This window comes from Lontra canadensis, unplaced genomic scaffold (genome assembly GCF_010015895.1).
Source record: "Lontra canadensis isolate GAN:19392208 unplaced genomic scaffold, GSC_riverotter_1.0 scaffold85, whole genome shotgun sequence".
Classification (NCBI taxonomy): domain Eukaryota; kingdom Metazoa; phylum Chordata; class Mammalia; order Carnivora; family Mustelidae; genus Lontra; species Lontra canadensis.
This window is the reverse complement of record NW_022631079.1, coordinates 7,653,013-7,674,504: the sequence shown is the minus strand read 5'-3', so window position 1 is coordinate 7,674,504 and position 21,492 is coordinate 7,653,013. Positions and strand designations below refer to the sequence as shown.

General features: G+C 47.4%; 1 protein-coding gene across 2 annotated transcripts in view; it reads left to right on the top strand.

The window, feature by feature from the left end:
• The window catches only part of ACTN2 (actinin alpha 2), a 65,037-nt gene extending 43,757 nt beyond the window's left edge, over positions 1-21,280 (top strand). The window contains exons 10-21 of one of the 2 annotated variants that reach the window (XM_032883102.1): positions 1,540-1,770; positions 4,497-4,644; positions 6,220-6,370; positions 9,342-9,450; positions 10,410-10,550; positions 12,078-12,260; positions 14,623-14,757; positions 15,681-15,860; positions 16,481-16,627; positions 18,615-18,680; positions 19,454-19,612; positions 21,051-21,280. In XM_032883102.1, the coding sequence (XP_032738993.1) occupies positions 1,540-1,770; positions 4,497-4,644; positions 6,220-6,370; positions 9,342-9,450; positions 10,410-10,550; positions 12,078-12,260; positions 14,623-14,757; positions 15,681-15,860; positions 16,481-16,627; positions 18,615-18,680; positions 19,454-19,612; positions 21,051-21,209 (1,809 nt within the window). In that variant the 3' untranslated portion in view covers positions 21,210-21,280. The remainder of the gene's footprint in view (positions 1-1,539; positions 1,771-4,496; positions 4,645-6,219; positions 6,371-9,341; positions 9,451-10,409; positions 10,551-12,077; positions 12,261-14,622; positions 14,758-15,680; positions 15,861-16,480; positions 16,628-18,614; positions 18,681-19,453; positions 19,613-21,050) is intronic. The other variant, XM_032883103.1, reaches the window with a different exon arrangement.
• Positions 21,281-21,492: the final 212 nt, after the last annotated feature.

Sequence of the window (21,492 nt, the reverse complement as noted above, 5' to 3'; positions counted from 1 at the left end):
GTAGTTTGCATGTTTGCAGGCGTGGGAGGTGATTCCGTGCTCAGCTCTGCACCTCCAGGGTCAGGCGCCCCCAGGGGACACCGCGTTACTTTTTTTTTTTTTTTCCTGCTTCATTGGTTACTGACCTCACCTAGCGTGTGCCCTCCATTCCTCAGAAGCCCTGATCCATGCAGCAGCTAAGCATCCTGGGAACTGACCCAGCCCATTGGGAGACACGGCTCAGTGTTGAGTGCGTGTCTTATGAATGTCTAGAGGGAAATGTGGGGAAGACAGAGCTCCCTGTCCAAGGCGTTTGAGCACAAATGTCCACGATACCTTCTGCAGCTCTTCAGCCAGATTCTTGGTTAAAAGAGCACTTTTCACGTTGCTTTTCTTTTTGTTCTGATTAGAGCCTAAAAAGCAACCGAGCAGTCTCGTCACTGCTGCTGCGTTGCTTCCCTGGTACAAGGGCTGGGCTGAGCAAAGGGTACAGCCACACCCTCTCTGGGCTGAACTCAGTTACAGTGACACATGTCAGTGACCAAATGGTCTTTGCTCTGACTCGATTTAGCTGATACTTGGTCTGTCCTGGGAAAAGTGTCGGGATACTTGGAATAAATCTTCCAAAGGACTGGTTATTAGTAATCCAATCTGATGATATTGAGTTTATGTTTTCATACAGCTGCTGTGGGATAATTCAGTTTGGCAGCATTGTTTAACCCAGGGACCAACATCAGGATAGAAACACAAGCAGGACCAAAGGACAGACGCCTAGTAATTCTGTCCTTCCTTTTCTTCCCTGGTCCTTCATTTATCCTCCTCAAACCCTTCGACTCTGGGTGTATCACCATTTTAGTGAATTTTTATTCTTAAGTGCTCTAATTTTCCAAGTAATCACGGGTGTCAATTTTTAGTGGCTTTTCAACTTGACCGTGATTTGAGAGAAGGGAGCATATATACTACATTCTTAGGAATTCACTACCATTTTCAATTCTGTCACGTGGATTTCCTCAAAAGCTAGATGATAAATTCAAATATACTTTGGCATTGAGTCAGTCCCAGATTTGCAATACAGCTTCCCGGTCAGTAGACTCATGAGATTTGAGCTTATTTGAAATATAATTACATTTTCAGTTAAACCCGATTCTTTGCTGAGTTTCCATCCCATGTCAGGTTTTTGTTTTTCATTTGAAAGCTCCATCCGGCATTTGTCTGCTAATGTCTGGTCCCTGAGTTTCCTGTAACTGTCACATTCTTGTGGAACATGACTCGTGCTGCCTTTCAGTTTTCGACCTGTGTGTGGGGCTGTGGGGGTGCTCACCAGTGGCCGTGGGGTGGGGTCCAGGGGACACGGAAATTTTCATTCATGCCCCAGCGCATGTGCATAGAGATGCCTTTTTATCCTCTTCCCTCAGTCCGGAGTATTCTATTCATACTCTGTCATTTTAGGAACGTTAGGTGGCATCCATTCCAACTGTCGGGTGCTTCTGTTTTTCACCTGGGGGTGGGGGGGGGCGGCTTGCTGGCCTCTTCAGCGCCATTTATGTCTTTTGGGGGCAGCTGTTGGAGTGGATCCGCCGCACGATCCCCTGGCTGGAGAACCGGACCCCGGAGAAGACCATGCAGGCCATGCAGAAGAAGCTGGAGGACTTCCGGGACTATCGGCGCAAGCACAAGCCGCCCAAGGTGCAGGAGAAGTGCCAGCTGGAGATCAACTTCAACACGCTGCAGACCAAGCTGCGGATCAGCAACCGGCCCGCCTTCATGCCCTCCGAGGGCAAGATGGTGTCGGTGAGTGCCCGCCCCCAGGCCCGACGGTTCCCAAAGCCTCCTCCCTGACGGGCCACCCAGAAGGCCACACTGACTTCTCCAGCTCCTTCCAGCGCATGGATAGGTTGAGGGCCCTGTTACCACATCAGTTGGGATGTTTTCTCCCCACCAGCTGCTCCTGGTGTGGTGCCCTGCCGAGAGTGGCCTTTACCGCCTCCCCTGCCCTCCCGCAACTGTCATCATGTGCCCTCTCTAACCAGTCACCTGTCCAGGGCCTGGTGCGACAGGGGTCTCCCTCCCCGCACGGCAGGCTCCCCTTCTCTCCAGGCTCCCTTGCACCCCTACCTGGGACTCGAGAATTGCAAACCTTGCCACCTTGTCGGCCTGCTTTCAGCGTGTGGTCCTGGCCCTCGGCTGCCCTTCGCAGCAGAACATCCAGGAGGAGTCCCGGTGGCAGCCCTTGCCAGCCGCTCACCGCTCCTTTATTCCTTTTACTCTTCACCCTACGGCCTGGCTTGTACCCTCTGGAGACCGTTCCTGTTTGGCTCTGGGGGAGGGGTGTGTATGTGGTGACATTTTGGCTGTCACTTTCATTTCCATATTCTCTGTCACTCGAACCTCGTTAACGATGCTGTTTGCTAAAACTCTTTCTACTCTCAACCATGTCGTTTTCTTGCGACCCCACAGAGTCCTTCCCTCTGCTGCCCACCCCCCACCCCAGTGCGTGGGAAGACCTCTCCCGAGCGTGGTGCAGACCCTCTTCTGCACCCCGTACTCCCCCAGGCCAGTGCCTCCCCAGCCCTGCGTCTCCAGCTCCAACTTCTTCCTGACTCCCAGGTTCGCGTAGCCTCAGGGATGTCTCAGAGCCTTTCAGACCCTACCTATCCCTGAGCCCCGCTCTGGCATGCTTGTCTTAGCAAATGGCATTGCCTAAGTTACGGATGCCCCAAGCCCAGGTGGTATCCACATTCTTTCTTTCCATCACCTTCTTGCCTGCAGTGCCTCAGTGGTCCTGGTGGCTCCGCATCCAGCTTCTGTCTTCACTCTGAGCCCTGCTGTCTACCTGCACGTGTCGCTGTCTGCTGAGCCACCTCTCTCTCTCTCTCTCTCTCTCTCCTCCTCCCTCCCTCCCTCCCTCTCTCCCTCTTCCCTTGGGCCCCATGTCCCCGTCACTGGCCCCTAAAATTCCCTCTCTTCACAACAGTAGCTGGGCTCTTTTTAAAACGGAAACCACAGTGTGTCTCCCCTTCTCAAAATCCTCTCATGACTTTCCAGAGTATTTAGACTAAGATCCAGATTCGTGAACCTGGCCTAGAGGATCCCGTGTGATCTGACCCCCTCTGTCCCCTGCAGATGGTCTCTGCTGCTGCGTCCTCACCCCCACGTGGCCTCACCTGCCTTCAGTCCTGCTCCCCACCCACGGGGCCAGCCCCCCTTAGGCCTTAGTGCTCACTCCCACCTCCTCACGTAACTGGGTTTTTGTGTCACTGAGGTACTTGACTCGGATGCATCTTCTCCAAGTAACCTACCTGAAGGAACCCCCATGCGGGGCTCTCAGCCTCACCTGACCCCTTTTTGTCTTTACCTCACAGCCGATCACTGTCTGTGGTGACCTTGTTTCATTACAGTTGACCCTCAAACAACACGAATTTGACCTGCACGGGTCCATTTACATGTGGACTTTTTTCAGTAAATACAGGATAGTGCTATAAGCATATTTTCCTTTTGATTTTCTTGATAGCATTTTGTTTAGAATAAGAATACAGTATATAACACATAGGACATACAGCATATGTGTTAGTCAACTGTCTACATTACTGGTGAGGCCCCTGGTCAACAGTGGGCTGTTAGTAATTAAGTTTTGGGGGAGTCAAAGTTTGTACACTGACTTTCATCTGTGTGGGAGGTTGGCGCTCCTAACTCCTGTTGTTCAAGGTCAACAGTCCTTGTTTCTTTTCTCCCCCACATTCGTGTAAGTTCTCAGGGGCAGGGAATCTTAAAGGTATCATTTATTCTTCTATAAAAAAAAGTCTCTTGCTGGCGTCCAGGAATTGGTTGTTGATGGCGGGCTGGTTGGATGGTTGATTTGAATTGGGTCACTTAGAGGTGTCATCTTTTGCAAGCCAGAAAATTAAAGCCTCTAAGCCTTTGTGCACATCTGGACAAGTATCAGGCATTTATTGACTGATGAGAAAAACCATATTAGTTTTAAAAAGGCCCTGGCAATAAGTAAGACCTTTCTTTTCTAAAGAAATTTATTAGGTATATGGAGAGCAGATTTAACATTTTTTCCTGTTTTTTTTTTATTATTATGTTATGTTAGTCACCATACAGTAGTACATCGTTATCTTTTGATGGAATGTTCCATGATTCATTACGTAGAACACCCAGTGCTCCATGCAAAATGTGCCTCCTTAATATCCATCGCTGGGCTACCCTGTCCCCCCATCCCCCTCCCCTCTGAAACCCTCAGATTGTTTCCCACATTTCCATAGTCTCTCATGGTTTGTCTCCCCCTCTGATTTCTTCCCGTTCAGTTTTCCCTTCCTTCCCCTAATGTCCTCCCTGCTAAGTAAGACCTTCTAGAGCCAAAACAGTGGAGTGGTTATTTGGGGGCAGGGTGAGAGGAAACCAAGGAGATGAAAACACAAAAGAAAACCTGTCAGACTCCTGGCAAAGGGGATTTGTAGAAAAGCCGGAGGCTGGAGGTAACAAACCTGCCTTTGCGTGTGCTTGAACGCCCCCAGGACATTGCCGGCGCCTGGCAGAGGCTGGAGCAGGCCGAGAAGGGCTATGAGGAGTGGCTGCTGAATGAGATTCGGAGGCTGGAGCGTGTGGAGCACCTGGCGGAGAAGTTCAGGCAGAAGGCGTCCACGCACGAAACGTGGGCTTACGGCAAGTGCACTGGCCTGGGGTTGGGTTCCAAGAACATCAGGGTTGAGCCGTGGACAGAGCCACAGTGTGCAGCCTCCACACACCCCCGTCGGTGAACCTGTAGGCACAGGTGTCCCCGCCCCTCTCCGCGCTGCCGTCCCAGTCCTAGATTTCTTCAGGAGGTGGGTGGGGAGACTTCTTTTCCAGTGGAGCAGATAATGTGCTTTTTCACAAAACGGCACTCGAAATGCATTCTTCCCACACTTACTTACATAAGTCCTGGCCTCCCCCTGTCTTTCCCCACTCTTGTTCCATTCGATCCGCAAGTATCTGTTTATTCCCTGTCGGTCAGACAGCCCAGGCCTACAGGCTGGCTTCTGCCACTAGAATGTTTAATATTAAACGCCACGAAGCAACAGAATTTCCCAGGTAGAAAATCTGCTTGGAAGCAGGAATGCAAGGGATCGTTTTCTACAGTCTCAGCCGCCTTATTTCACTCAGGTTTATCTACTTCTCTCAGATATGCAAACATATCTCTTTCCATAGCTATGATACTATGATCGTGTATCTATGTTTTTATTTTTTATTTTTTGCCTGCCTGCTCTTTGCTGAGGTAGAGGAACATAACATTCTCCCCACCACATCATCTGTTTTGAGGAAGGTCAGGAAGGTTCCCCTCATCCTTTGGTTCCTTCTTGCTTTGGTGGTGTTTGATCATCGATATTGTCCAGCGAGAGGGCAAGAGGCGCGGGTCTGCAGCCACGCAGGTCAGAGGCCCAGCTCTGACACTTCCCAGCTAAGCACTTTGCATGAGCTCATGTGTCAGTGCCCCAGTGTCCTCTTCAAAGGGGGACACCAGGAACACCTCTCACATAGGCTTTGGATGAAGATGTAATGAGTTCACAGTATAAAGCACTTAAATCCATATCTGGCACACAGGAAGTGCTATGTTGTTGTTGTTAAATGTGCGAACACTTGCTTTCCATTTCCAGCTTCATAAAATTAAATTCTGAAAGGTCATCAACCAGGAAGAAACGTGAGTCCGTTTATAATCACAGCAGTTGCTTGATTCAGAAATATTTGTGGGGAAATAGGTGGAGGTTCAGAGAGAGAAACTTCTAGTATGGTCAGGAAAGAAACCACAGGCTATATTTAACCACAGAAAATACTTTCCAGAAAAAAGATATTTGGAGTCAAGGTTGAACTGAGGGCAGCCTAAGAGAGTCCCAACTGTCTTGTCAAACTAGCCCAGGTAATACTTGTGAACTAATAATTACTAACTTAACTGAGCATCACACTGGAAAATCAGGTACTTGTTACTTGGGATTATGAGGAGTGCAAATCTGTTATTTAGCCTGGACTCAACGTACTTCTCCCCTCCCCCTGGCCATGTGTAGACATGAGCTTTTAGAACACAGAGGGACTCGGGCAATGTTAGCATAGTTAGAGCCTGGAAACCCATGACACCTGCGCCACTGTGTCTTTCCCACTTCTCTTGGTTCTTGGGAATCAGAAGCATCAGCGAGAACTTTGCAGGTGCCAGGAAGCTGATGTGGGACATCAGAGTATTCATACTCCCTTCTGCAACCTTTGCAGGCAAAGAGCAGATCTTGCTGCAGAAGGACTACGAGTCGGCATCTCTCACCGAGGTCCGGGCCCTACTGCGGAAACATGAGGCCTTCGAGAGCGACCTGGCCGCCCACCAGGACCGGGTGGAGCAGATAGCAGCCATCGCACAGGAGCTCAAGTAGGTGCTGTTGGCCTTCCACAGGCGCTGCTGCTCCCATGTGGCTGCCTGGCTCTACCCGCCAAGCCCCCGGGCCATGGATACAATGCAAGGATTCCCCTGGAGAGCTTCCCCAGAGCATTTCTAGGCAGGGCAAGGCTGGTCTGTACTCAGTTTAGGAAGAACCAAGCTGGAGGCCTCTGTGTTTCCAAGCAGCTCAACAGATAGACGTCCGCTTTGCTTCTCTGGATGGGCTAGAATTCCCAGGCCCTCCCATCCACAAGCACGCCCCAGCCCCACCCCAGGCAGCTTGCTTCCAAGAGGGTTAGAAATGAGCATGGAGGGCTGGGGTCCAGTTTGAAAAGGCTGCCTCTCCCAGGTCGGGGTACAGAACATCCACACACCAAACAGAAATGCCTGCCTTACCTCCCAGGAGGGCATACCACGGCCCTGCTTTTTCTGTGTCATCTGATACACGCAGTTTCTTTTGCATGCTCTCTGTTTTATGGGAGGGACCAGCATGGATAGAGTCCAGGCTGGTGTAAGCCCCAGGGGGCGTTCTCAGGTCCCACTTGTCACGGGTGCACCATCTGGCTCTGGCCCACATCCGGGGAGACACCTCCCTGCAGTTTCTCGAAGCCTTTTTTCAAGACCCTTGCCCCCTTTGGATAAGTACCGATTTCATTCCCAACTCCCTTCCCCGTCCTTGTAATCACAGACATACCTGCAGAAGTTTCGGAGCCTAAAATCACATAAGGATAACTGTCCCAGAATAATTTTTAGAAACAGAAACATTTACTTTCCTATGTTAGATTTTCAGACTTCCATGTTGCTCACTTTTGGGTAGAGCAAACTAATGGACTAACAGATATGGCCTCTTATAAGACTATCCTATTCTTTTTTTAGCCTTAGTAAATATTAGCCTTGGTAAATAAACCCTTAATCATTTGAGATCTTCATAATCCAATTTGTACCCTGGATTTGTGGTCTTTACAAGAGCAGGCTTCTTGAATGTTAGGGGTGTGACTGCTTGTTAACAGCTGCAATTAAAGTAAGGGATGAACTAAACTCAAGCTATTTAATGCTCTATAACCGGTGAATAGTTCGGAATGGCTTTAAGTGTTGTACGTAAAATTTAAGGAGTAGTTTTGTGGTATCTTCCTGGTATCTCCGGTGTCCGTTCTTCACACCATCCAAAGAGCCACCACATACAAAACTTAAATCTGTGTTCATCTTAATGTATTCCTTCCTTGTTTTTTTAACAAGATAATAAAATAATAAATCACAGTGCTTGTGCTGCTCGCCAAGTGCGGAAAACCCAGTATGCCCAGTTCCACAAACCTTCACTCCTTGAGAGCAGCTATTTGTAGAACTCTCTGTGTGAACTTTGTATGAATTAGAGATGAGAAATGGATGTACCCCTAAAGGCAATGATGGGGAAGGGAGGGTTGTGGTCTCCATTGTGGGTCCATAGAAGGACCCCAGGTGGTGGTTTTTATTCTTTTTTTTTTTTTTTAAAGATTTTATGTATTTATTTGACAGAGAGAGATCACAAGTAGGCAGAGAGGCAGGCGGGGTGGGGGGGGAAGCAGGCTCCCCACTGAGCAGAGAGCCCGATGGGCTCGATCCCAGGACCCTGGGATCATGACCTGAGCCGAAGGCAGAGGCTTAACCTACTGAGCCACCCAGGCGCCCATTTTTTTTTTAAAGATTTTATTGGTGGTTTTTAATTCTTTAAGTCTTTATTCTCCATGATATTTGCATTTTGAAGAGCCATAGCCTTTTCACTTTGTATTCAAGACTGCTCGAGTTGTTGGTATGTTTTGTTTCGGGGCGGCGGGGCGGGGGGGGGTGGTGTTATACCAAGGAGCTCAAGAAGCTAACAGCAGCTCAGTCGCATGAAGGGTTCTGTGCACGTGGAAAGCTGCTTGTAAGCTGGACAGGCTTTACCCCCTGCACAAACCCTCAGCTCACGACCAGAGAGTGCGTCCTTTGTTCCGTAGCAGAAGCAATAACATTTAGGACCTGAGAAGTTAGTATTATTTAAGAGGAAAAGAAAAGCACATGGTAAACAACCATTGCCTTAATTCAGAATCAATGGAAGAAATAAACAAGCGTCAGCCTCAGTGGAATGGATTTGGTAGGATGGGTGGGAGGGAGTTTCCTTAACGTTTGCCTTGTCTCTTTGGACTGTGTGTGAAGTCTCTCCTGAAGGTGTCTTTAAAGGTCTGTGAGCCTCTCGCTTTCATCTTAACTTTTTGTCCCCAGAGATAAGAGGTGAACCTTCTAGTTGGGAATTTGTTTGAATGCCAAGTTCACCTTACAAAGATCCCATTAGGATGCATAGACCGGGCTTGAGGGGAAAGAGGGTTTGCTTCGTAAGACATTGTGTTGTTCTTGGCGTCACACCAGTGGCATTAGACAAGTCAGAAGTTCTGTCCAGAAGAGGGAGGGCTCTGGTCTGCTAGTTTTTCAAGGTCCCTGCAGAGCTAGATACCGCCGCAGTGTCCCTTCTGGACGTGGCGCTCCACCCCAGCCCTGAAGCCCAGTGCCCTTCGAAGGGAGCCAAGGACATGATGGGGTGCAAGCTGATACCTCCCTCTGCCTTGACTCACTTTGCTGTTCCAGTAGCTGTGGCTTTGGGCGGCCCACAGGCCTGTCCTCCAGGTCAGATGGTTGGCTTTGTTTACAGGTACACTGACACTTAAAAATAATACTCTGGGGCTGGGCCACAATGAAGTCAGCTTGGGGCACAGAGAAGACAGGATTTTTGACTGTATAGAAAACCATTGGACCAGTAAGAGTTTTATTCATTCTTCCTGGAATCTGTCAAAGATGAATGATCATGTTTGCAATGGTGACAGTTAACAAAACCCTGAAATATTCTGCCACATTTTCCTCAGGTCTTAAAAAAGAAAAAAATCTGTTTGAGCCCGTGTTCATTTTCCTCATAACATCAGGGAAAGTTCATCTTTGTTTTCACTCCCCCCAGCGAACTGGACTATCACGACGCCGTGAATGTCAACGATCGGTGCCAGAAGATCTGTGACCAGTGGGACAGACTGGGAACGCTTACTCAGAAGAGGAGAGAGGCCCTGGAGGTGAAGCCTGGTGACCTGACTTCCCGTCAGCCACCTGTTGACATGAGATCTTTTCACAGAGGCTCTTGAATTAGAGTCCCTGTTATTAATTTTCCCTGCTTTTCTGTGGCATGTTGTGTCTAAAGCAAAACAGGTTGTCTCGTGAGAGGAGCCACCACAGAGAATATGAAAAATAGGAGAAAGTGGGAGATACGAAGTTGGTAGCTTTGTCCCATAATTTATCCACAGAGCAGGGAAGCATACTTTTCTTTTTTTTCAGTGAAGCATGCTTTTTATTTTTTTCAGTGAAGCGTACTTTTGAATTAAAAAAAAAAAAGAGGAATCCAGAGGTAGTAAGATTATGGTACAAACCCATTTTGTATCAGGTGGTGATTACAGGGCTCGAAACCATGTGTTTCCACATGCCCAGAGAGGCTGGGGGGATCTCTGTGTTAGATCCTGAGGTAGGATTTAAGAACATTAAGCTGTAGTTCCTCTGTCTTCACTTAGGTTGGTGACTTCTGGGAAAGGTGTGTGTCTTCTCTGCACACTGTTATCTATAAGAGGAGGACAGTGTGTTGAGTGTTGTTACCTAGCATGGTTAGGGAATCAGAGCTGACCTTAAGGGTCCTATTGTCAGTCGGAAGCCAGTGACTATATCCCCACTATGGAGTCTCAGTTTTCAGAAAAGTAGCACAGAGCAGAGTACTCTCCTTTGAAAACAACGGTATTCTGGATGTTATTAAATCTTTTTTTTTCTTTTTTTTTTTTTTATTCAGAAGCCACTTCAGGGACCTGTAGGGCTCAGTCTAATCACAGAACACTGGCTAATCTTTTGTATACACATGCTGATGATGAGTGCATTGTGATTAACAAAATGTCAGATAACAGTTGTTTGTTCTGGAACCCGTGTTGCCATCTTTGGAGAGAATTTTTCGTATTTATCTGTGATAATGCTTCTCTGTTTAACTTCTCTCCAGAGAACTGAGAAATTGCTAGAAACCATTGATCAGCTTCACCTGGAGTTTGCCAAGCGAGCGGCTCCTTTCAACAATTGGATGGAGGGCGCCATGGAGGACCTGCAGGACATGTTCATTGTCCACAGCATTGAGGAAATCCAGGTACCTGAAACCCTGGCCCCATGCCCGTACTGAGCTCGAGAGGAAGTGTCATTTTAAAAATGTAGAATTCTTTTGTTTTGTTTCTTACTAAGAAAAATGTAGCTAGGAAGCCCAAATAACCCTCGGACCCTTAGCTTAAAAATGTGTGTACTAGGCTTGGCGGTGATGGAAAAATTAACATCATCCGACAATGGTGAAGACATCTAAAAGTGCCTGTTCTTTAAAAATTCTGTGGAATCCTTGAGCAACATAGACTTTTATGCCCTTGGATGGTATTCGTAGAAAGGTGTGAGTTTATTGGCTGCTGAGTTAAGGACCTTGCAAATATATGCATATTACTGTTTGTTGAGATCTATATAGTTTTGCTGGGTCAAAAACATAAGAAACCACAAAGCAGCACCTCCTATCTCCCATAACACCAGAATGTTCTGCTTCTGATTTCTTCCAGAACTTCAAAGTTGTGAGTAAGACTTCTGTAAGGAGTCAACGTTAGGGAGGAGAGTTCCTCTCAAAGAGCCAGCACCTAGTCTACTGAGAGGCCAGTGTACAATGAATTTGATGTACAGTGGAATATTCAGGGAAAATACTTCTAAATTCTTCTTTCTGTTAAATAGGTAAATCATCAGAAAGAATCCAAATATGAAGGAAGGCTGAAGGTTGGAATTCGAACCCACACCTCCTTGCCAAGGAACATTCTGGAAGGGTTTATACCTGGGTGTAGGGGGAAAGAAATTACTTTGTTGAACATTGCATGTTTTTGTGTGTGCGTTCTTAAGCAGAGGTTAGCAACCTAAAATCATTTATTTTTGGAATGAGTGAGACTTCTAAGTTTGCTGTGGAAGCCATACCTAATGCATGATGTAGTTTCTTCCTTGGGTGTAAGGTCAATCTCTCTATTGAAGCCAATCTCTTGCAGTGACTAAAGTGACTATTAGCTGGGCACTGGAAAGTAGTTTGCCAGGCATCTACATAGACCAGAACCAAGGGGCTCCTGTCTTATACATTAGGGCCAAAGGATAGGTTAAATAAATGGAGATTTTTAAAGCCTTAGGGGGAAAGAGTTGGTTTTCATGGCTTCTCCTTTTGAGAAGTAGGGATGTATTTCCTGGTGGTCTTTAAGTATAAAGGCAGGAAATGGTAGGTTCTTTTGTTGGACTGCAAAGGTAAGATGTTAGAAAGGGCAGCTGAGTTCTGTTTGTCAGTGGAGAGTAAAACACAGACAGTAGTTGGGGATCAAAAATTATGAAAGCAAACATTTTTTTTTAAAAAAAGGAAACAGTTACTTTTTTTTTTTTTGAAGACTTTGGATTCATAGCCATTAATTAGTCATCATGGTTATCTTTTTTTCCATTTCCAAGGAACCTGACTTTTGTGCACCAAACCACTTTCTGAAAACATCCAGAATTTGTTTTCCCTACACAGATTCCTGCCCTTATAGAAGGCATACAGACGTGTGCAGAAGGGAACACCAAAACCTGTAGAATCCACACGACAGTAAAGTTCTCCCCACTTCTGTCTCTGGGTTAGAGTCTGATCACTGCTCACGAGCAGTTCAAGGCAACGCTGCCGGAGGCGGACGGCGAGCGGCAGTCCATCATGGCCATCCAGAACGAGGTGGAAAAGGTGATCCAGAGCTACAACATCAGAATCAGCTCCAGTAATCCCTACAGCACTGTCACCATGGACGAGCTCCGGGCCAAGTGGGACAAGGTGGGTGACCAAAGTGGGCGTTCCCGAAGCCGAGGCTGAGGGCAGATGTAAATAGTTGGGGAACTAGAGTGACTGATCTGCACAATGATCAGGGTTCCGTTCACCCCAGCTTTCACAACTTTGGAACCAGGCAAACCTCTCATGGAGCAGATGGAAGGGAGCTCTGAAGTGTGGTACAACAAAAGAGACTTTCGTGGGCAGAGGGGAGCGGGAGCGAGGAAGTCATACTAGGCAAACAAATCCGGTTGGTTATTGCGAGGTTGCTTTCCTTCAGGGGGTGGCAGGCGTCTGTCAGGCAGATTATCCCAGTGCGCTGATCGGGCGACTGATTGTTGATTCTGTTCCTGGGTGAACGGGAGCTGGAACTAGTCTTGGATAGGTGACATGGGACTTAACCTGAGCAACTCTGTTGGGAGACTGTTGTCTTGTTTTTAACAGATGAAATATATTAGACTCTTAAGTGCCTTTGGGCAGCCTCTGATCTGTAAGGAGAGAAAGTAGATGGACATTTGGGTGGCTGGGACGGTTAAGCAGCTGCCTTCGGCTCAGGTCATGATCTCAGGGTCCTGGGATCGAGTCCGACATCGGGCTTCTTGCTAAGCAGAGAGCCTGCTTCTCCTTCGATTTGCCCCTCTCCTCTTTCCCTCTCTCTCTGACAAGTAAATAAAATCTTTAAAAAAAAAAAGTAGAAATATTTTTTCCTTAAGGAAGACCTTATAAAATGTTGGCAAAATCAGTATAGGTTATGAGACTAATACCATAAGGGAAACTATTTTTAAAACCCCCACTGAAAATTTGGTGCACTCAAGCCTGTCTATAGTACGTACTCCATTAAAGAATTTTTAGAATATGGGATAAGACACTTTCCAAATGTGTGTGAATTTTAAATGCAGAAAAATTGCCTAGAAAACGGGGGAACTCAAGGACTCCTGCTGACGTGCTGCGTTTTAGATTTTGGGAAACTGTCCACAGATTTAATTATAGTCCACATGGGATCATTTGAGCGTTTTTGTCTCGTCCTTAAGAAAAAATTTATCCTCATGGTTTGAATTCGAGCACAGTTATCTCCAAACGCTACTACAGAGTCCCTTGGAGTCAGTCCACCAGGTGGATCTGAGGTGGCTTGCTGTGAAAACACACGAGCAACAATTGTTCAGTTATCAACAGTGCAGAAGGGGAGAAGACCAGGTCTGGGGAGGAGAGAGGGTTTCTGAGAGACAGGACCAACGGACTGCATTTGAGCTTCAGACTTAGCTCAGGCCTTCTGACAGCCGTCGTGGAAATGAACATGTTGAGCTAAGTCTTCCTCCTAAAGAATAGGAAATAGGTCCTTTCCTAAAGTGGGACAAACATTTCTCTCAGCATGAAGTTGAAGAGCAAAGTGGGCCTGTGGATTTTTGTAAAAGGGACATTATGAACAATGACGTGTGTAGGAGCAGTTTTGCAGAAAATGCAAAAACGAGGTCTGAAATAGTTCCTTTGTCTGTGGATTCAAAGGGAACTCAGGCAGGGCATGAAACTGTAAATCACAGGGTACAAATGGAATGAGAGAAGTGTAGGCTGGTGCAACGCTGTCCTGTGATCGCACGTAAGATAGGAGTTGAGCTCACGAACCTAAGCAGGGATCCTTAACTTTTTTGTGTCTTGGATCCATCCGGCAGTCTGGGGGAGCCTGTGGGTCCCTTCAGATAACTGTATTTGTAAATTCCTAAAAACGTTTAAGGTGGCAACAGAAACAAATGATGTCAAAATATAGCCATTAAAATGTTTTTTAAAAGCTGCCGTATGGTAATGGCTGTGCTCCTGCACGGACACATTTTAAACCAGGGCCTAGCAGCAGATCTGGTCATTTCGAAGCAGGGATGAGTGTGCGTGCTATTTTGAGAGGCAGGCAATAACTCCTGTTACATGAGACTGTCTGTGATTTTTTACTCTGATCAAATCGCAGCACGGCTAAATATGTCTGTGGATTTGCTGCCCACATTCATAATCGAAGGAAATGCTAACTTTCAGTTAGAGAGCATGAAAATAAAGATATCCGCTCTCCCTCACTCAAGTTCACAAATCCTCTGCGCTTTGGACTGGGCCCCTGAAACACCTCCCCATCCCCTCCACCCCACCCCACTCCTGGCTGCACGGACCTCCTTGTCCTTAATGCAGGCACACTCCGTCTTTCCACTGCATGGCCGCCCCAGCTCTCCCTCAGTTCCTATAGTAGGGGCGCTCGGTCTCCCTACTTCCCCTTTTCCCCACCCTCCCTCTGTCCATACCCCCTGCACTTTTGACCATAGGCACAAATCTTGGTCACACCCCTACAGGATGCAGGCTGGCCCCTAATCCCTGTGCCCTTGGTCCCTGACAGGTGAAGCAGCTTGTGCCCATCCGGGATCAGTCGCTGCAGGAGGAGCTGGCCCGCCAGCATGCCAATGAGCGTCTGCGGCGCCAGTTTGCCGCACAGGCCAACGCCATTGGGCCGTGGATCCAGAACAAGATGGAGGTAGGATGGTGCCTTTCCAATGAGCTTCTTGCAGCCCTTGAAATGAGCCCCTGTGTTGACCTAACAGTGACACCTCTTCTGCTTATCTGCTTGTCGCCCTGCTCAGTGCTGTGGGGGCCCTTCATGTCGCACCAGGCTTTACTCCTTTGGGCCCCTGAGCTCGTGTAGCCTGCAGGCATCGGTGCAGTGCGTGGGGGCCCCACTGAAAAGGGCGATGAGGCCGTTCTTGCTGCCATCTGTTCATTTGGACATTAAAAAGGATGTCGGGGCTCTTTCTTGGCGTTTAGTCTCTGTGGGACCTAGATTCTAAACCCTCCGTCCCTAAGGAGGACATGGGAAGAATCACAAATGCTTTGCATTTTCAGAATATTTAAGGAAAAGTGATCTTGGAATGGCACTGATTTCTGGGTTCATTTTATCACTAAGAACAGCCAAGAGATACCTGTTGCCCTTCATGTGTTTCTCCCAACCTCCTTTTTGGTGATAAAATAGTACTTTTTTCCTTAAAGGGAGAAGCTGTAGGAATATGAAATTCTTTTGACCCTCCAGTGGTCTTCAATCTGTCTGGCAGTTTCTCTCCTGCAGAGCATCCCCCAGCCTCCTCCAGAACAGGGCCGTTCTGACCCAAGGGAGCTTCCATCTGCAGCCGAAGAAGAAACCACTCTTCTCTTATCCCTCTTCTTGCTTTGCTATTTTGGATCTCGGTTGATTCCCACCTCCCCCCAACCACCTAGATGAACTAGAGCTAGAGCTGCTGTCCTGCCGTGGGACTGCTGTTTCCCATGACCCTGGAGAAAATCCGGGGACTCTGGGGGCTGTCGCACGTGGGCGTGGCCTCGGCGGCTGACCCGTGGATCCTGACTCGCACATGGCGGCCCCAGAGGCCGGCTCACCAGTTTGCCAACCTCTGCTTGCCCCGTCAGGAGATTGCCCGCAGCTCCGTCCAGATCACGGGGGCCCTGGAAGACCAGATGAACCAGCTGAAGCAGTACGAGCACAACATCATCAACTATAAGAACAACATCGACAAGCTGGAGGGAGACCATCAGCTCATCCAGGAGGCACTGGTCTTCGACAACAAGCACACTAACTACACCATGGAGGTACACGGGCTCAGGGCTTTGCTTCCCATTGTGACCATGTCACCGCCTCTTCGGGTGCTCCCCCCACACTTGTCTCTCTTCCGGTGGGAGGTGCTTCCCCGTGGAAGTGAGGGATCTTCAAGCCTTCCCTGTCCCTCTATGTGGAAAAGCTCTGTGAACTGTTTCAGGAGCTATGGAAGTGTTGGTTTTCACCATCCTCGTCCTCATTAGCACGATGGTGAAGTCACTGCACTACTTGGAGAGTAACTAAAGGTTCCCTGGTTCTACCAGTCTGGCCCCCTTTGCTCCCCTGGGAGCCCGCAGGTGTAACCCTGGGCCCATCCTGCTAGTTGGTAAACGGAAATCTATTTTGAGTGACAGATAGACTCTCCATTGTGCATTTTATTTAGAAAGTGCCGCTTGCCGCTGTTAGAACCCCACTCTCACTTCTGAGCACTTCCCACTACAAAATCTTAGGAAGAGTAAAAAATTAGAATGAGAAAAATACAGATAATAATAGAGTTGGGTAAGCCCTACTTAACCTCCCTCTGGGTCTAAGCCCTCTGGTTAGGAAAACCAGGAGGGCAAGATGGATGGGCCAGAAGGACCCAGAGCTGACCGTTTCCTTTTTCCTCTGGTAGCACATCCGTGTCGGGTGGGAGGTGCTGCTGACGACCATTGCCAGAACCATCAATGAGGTGGAGACCCAGATCCTGACGAGAGACGCAAAGGGCATTACTCAGGAGCAGATGAATGAGTTCAGGGCCTCCTTCAACCACTTCGACCGGGTATGTCTCCCCCGACTTGCTCAGAAGGCAGCTCTGGGGATGTGAAAATGCACTGGAAATCCTATTCACGCTCTTAGTGCAAGTCTTATTGCCCTGTAAATGTTACAGGGAAACAGGATGATGAACGTCAAGGGAAACCGCCACCAAAAACACAGTGCTAGGCTCTGATGTTGAGCCCGGGGACTCGAGCTGGAGGTTTGCAGGTGGCTTTCTGCAGGTGGCCGATGGGTGCCTTTGTAGTCAATGGCAAAGCCAGATTTGTTCGAAGGAAAAGTCTGTCCCAGATGCAGTGTGGTTGTTGGACTTAGATCTTTTCTAAAGATTTAAATATGAAACTCTGAGGTACATTTCCCGAGTTTTTAGGTGAAACCTCCAATGAAAACTTAACCTACTCTTTTGACATACAAAACCTATTTTTTTAAATTAATAAAATGGACTCATGACAGGTTTTAAGGAAAATGCACCAACAGAATGATGACCGTTTTCGTGATAAGGGCATATAAAAAGGTGCTGCTTTTAAAATCCTTCCTGGGATTTTGATTTGAATCATATTGAGTAAAACCAATCCTTTATACGAAAATTCCCAGTTTGCCTATCATATGGCTAAAAGTGACTTCTAAGGCCACATATCACTTGCTAAAGATCCCTAGAAAATGGTATTTCGTTACTCTGTATGGGACGGGTGTATATGGTTTATAGTCATCATAAACGGTTCTCAAAATGCCTCTGGGCAGGGAGCCTGGGTGGCTCTGTGGATTGAGTGCCACTCTCAGTTTCAGCTCACGTCATGATCTCAGGTCGTGAGATCGAGTCCCGTGTCAGGCTTGTGCTGGACATGGAGTCTGCTTGAGATTCTCTGCCCCTCCTCACTGCCCCCCACAATCTAAAAAACAAGTCTCTGGGCTACGCAGCCAGGTTCAGACCTGATAGAGAGTTCAGACTATAGACCTCTGATGGGGGCCTGAGACGTAATCAAGAATGGGCACAACTATTTGAATCCAAGACAATGAGATTGTAGAGGAGGACAATGCAGAACCTGCCAAGTTAAAAAAAAAAAGTGCCTTTAAATATTAAGTAGTGTATGTTTGCGGGGGAAATGAAGTGTGCTTGAGGTCATGGAGACAGGTGTCAGGGATGCGGATTCATTTCGGGTCATCTTCTATTGAATAGTGAGGGTATGAATGGCAGAGGGCACAGCAGACGTGCCCTGAGGGGCTCTTATTGGAGCTTTTAGAGTGGAGACCTCCCACGACCGTGGCTGTTGGCTGCTTTAGTGAGGTTGACCCGAGGGTCGGAGGCGGGGAGAGGAAGTGACCAGAGGGTCTTAGCACAGCACGCACGTCCCTTGCGTCTGGGGTTTTGTGTTGATGCCTCAGTTTCTGGAGAGTTGGGGTTGCCATTTGTTCTGACGTGGCCTTTTCTCAGCTGTGGTAGCTGTCATCTGTGTGGGCATTCCTGCTTGCTGCTCTGGGCAGACCCCTGTGGCGTTTGTGGGGGGAGGCCGTGTTGCCTGGAGGGGTCACGCCATCCTGGCCCACGGGCCTAGGAGTGCTTGTGAGGTCCCTGGGCCTGAGTTCTAGGAGCTGTTGTTAAGGGGGACCTCCACAAGTGAGAACCCCTTGGGGCCACGAGAGCATGATGGTTTCTCGGAGCACTCGGGGCTGTGTCATCCGTACATGGCAGTAGTTGTTTCCCGACTGGGTCATTCTCATGGCCCTGGGTGTTTTTTTCCTGTGGTTGTCGTGAATGTGTAGTCTCCTATCACTTTTGCCTGGTGGTTATCCCCCTTACTCCTCTTTCCTTTCTAAGAAACTATTTTGTAATATCCTTGTGTTGGTTCCATCCCCTTTTAAGTCACGGGTGGCCTTTCCCATCTCCTCGGGAAGGCTCCACGGGGCCTTTCACTTACCGGATTCTGTCCTGTTCGCTTCACTAGTTTGCTTTGTCCCTAATTTTCTGAGTCTCTGTTCTTTGTATTTGTCGGCAGAGGAAGAACGGCCTGATGGATCACGAGGATTTCAGAGCCTGCTTGATTTCCATGGGTTATGATTTGGTAAGACAGAAGTTAACATTTTACAAGGATTGTAAAATGTTTTTTGAGTTTGGACTTACGTTATGGGAAATGACTAGCTTAGCGTGTGATCGCACATTTGGGATCGGTTCACTTTCATTGTATAGGGGGTGATCTTTCTGAAGGTTTGCTTGCTGCTGTATAAAAATCATTTCACAGAACCAGAACATATATTGTTATTTGTAATCAGTCAGATTTTTATTTTTCCTAGTGAAGGAAGGAAACATGAACTTTCTAAGACAACTTTATTGCAAACTGTAGTTCCCTCATAAAAGTGTATATACCTCAATGGCTTTTGGTAGCCTGATGATTTTCCAGGTTCTTTTCCCTCTAACTCTAATGTGTATTTGAACATGAGCTGCTTTGATTCTTTTCAGACCCTTAAAATAAAAATTGTGAGGGCCATGTTCTGAACTGCCTTCTACTTAGCAGTTGGTTGTGGTCGGAGGAAAGGCCTAGCTCCCTTGCTCTCTTAGTTCTTCTTCCAGAAGTCTGTCAGTCCTGAGGGCTACAAGGACAGAGAGAGGAAGGAATTCGGACATTTGGGAGCTTCTGGCTTGACATTACAGCAACTTGTAACATCATTTGATGGCAGTAAACTTAAGTTACTCCTCTGGGGATTCTGTTCCAAAGACTGATGGGAAATGCAGGGAGTGTTTGAGTGTTCAAACCATGAGGAATTTGCATGTCAGGGAATAGCACTGTTGAGGATTGTGTCCCGATGAAGTACCTGTTTCTTTGCAACCTTGCCTCAGGGCGAAGCTGAATTTGCACGAATCATGACCCTGGTGGATCCCAATGGACAAGGCACTGTCACCTTCCAGTCCTTCATCGACTTCATGACGAGAGAGACGGCCGACACGGACACGGCCGAGCAGGTCATTGCCTCCTTCCGGATCCTGGCTTCTGATAAGGTCTGCAGTGACAGATCTCCTTCTGCTTTTGTGGGAGCTCATGGCATTGTTCTAGTAAAGAAGGAAACAGCGTTGCCAAGTAAAAACCACTTCGATATTAGTGTATTTTGTACCACGTCAGCATCGAATTCACAAAGCTGCAAGTCAACCTAACAATGGCCCCCACAGAACAGAGAAAACCCAGACATTCTGTTTCCAGCATTTGTGTGGGCCTCTCAGGGAGTTTGACAGAAGGAACCCAGTGCATATTTTATAGAGTTTTTTGTGTATGTTTCCTTGGGTAAACTCCATTTTACATTCTGGGTCAGGAGATATGACTCAGAAAGAAGGAACTGCACAATTCAGATACTGTGAAACTGGGAACCTTTTCTTAAGGATCGGTGACCATGACTTTGGGCCCGACCCTGGAGGCCAAGTTAAATATAGCCATTCAGTCCTTTAAACTATTGGCAAGCTTTGCATTACCTGTAGCCTAGAAATTAACTAGGAGTTTAACGGCAAGTTCAGAATTTTTGACTCTCATTCCCTGAACAATAACAATATCTTAGTAGGTATAAATTAAGTGTGGAATAGGTTTCTTTTACTCTGTGTTCTGGCTGAGAGGGAGGAGGAATTTAGCATGTGAAAACATCAGCAGAGCCATCTTTATTACCTTACAACATCAAACAAGATAAACTATCCTGACAACAATAATGTTTGTTTTAAAATTAATCCCATGTCCTGAGGATGGGGGTAGAGAGAGAGAGAGAGCCCATCAGATCAGGAGGTAATAAATCAAAGCTCACCTAACTCACCCATACCCCCCAAAACCGTAGTTAAGCATATTTGCTATTTATTTATTTTGCCTCTTACCCAGCCAGTCTGTTTTATTAAAATTAGCCTGTTTCCTCTTGGACATTTGACCTTTAAGAAAATACATACATCCCATTATTAAATGTCGATTTTATTTTGCTTTAGAGAGAGGTTTTCTCCAGTGGCAAAATTAGCTTTTTAATAAACTGAGTAGAAAAACGACTCCATTTTCTAAAAACATGTATTATATACATTTAAAAAAAAAAGTTGATCATGTTAACTGTCCCCACATTCTCATCAGCATATGGTATAATATCCCTTTATCTTTCCAGTACGATTCTTAGGTTATAGTGTTTTTTACTTGCATGGTGGCTCAGTTTGAGAAATACAGATGCTGGTCCTCCCTCTGCCTTTATGAAGCCCATTAAATGTCCTGCCACCTCCAAGAGCAATCACCTTGCAGCTTGGCTCTTAGCAGGGAAACGCAGCCTTGTGTGGGTCCTCGGCTCCCGGGCCTATTGGACCCCCTGCCTTTCCCCCTTTATTTAGACTAAACAAACGCAAGCCATGTGTAAGTATGAAAACCACGTATATTCCCATGTGTTCTGCAGTTGAGCTTACAAACCCTCGTGTGTGTCTTTCCCAGCCGTACATCCTGGCGGAGGAGCTGCGCCGAGAGCTGCCCCCGGATCAGGCCCAGTACTGCATCAAGAGGATGCCCGCCTACTCAGGCCCGGGCAGCGTGCCTGGCGCCCTGGATTACACCGCCTTCTCCTCCGCCCTGTACGGGGAGAGCGATCTGTGATGCCGGGGCTCTGTATCCACTGATCCCCTCAGAACGCAATAAAAGCTGAAGTCACAGTTGGTTTCCTGGAACCTTTGACAAGCGTTACTAAGTTAAGAGAGAGAGAAAATAGTTGGCAGCTCCATAGTTTGCCAGCAGGGTGACACGGCCACAAAGAAGTTTCTCCGGTTGTGCATGGGGTCGTGTGTTTCATAAGTAGGTTTCTCTGGTTTTGGATTTGTAGGTGAGTACACTAAGATAAGCAGGTTTTCATTTGTTTCTTTGATAAAACAGCGGATTACTC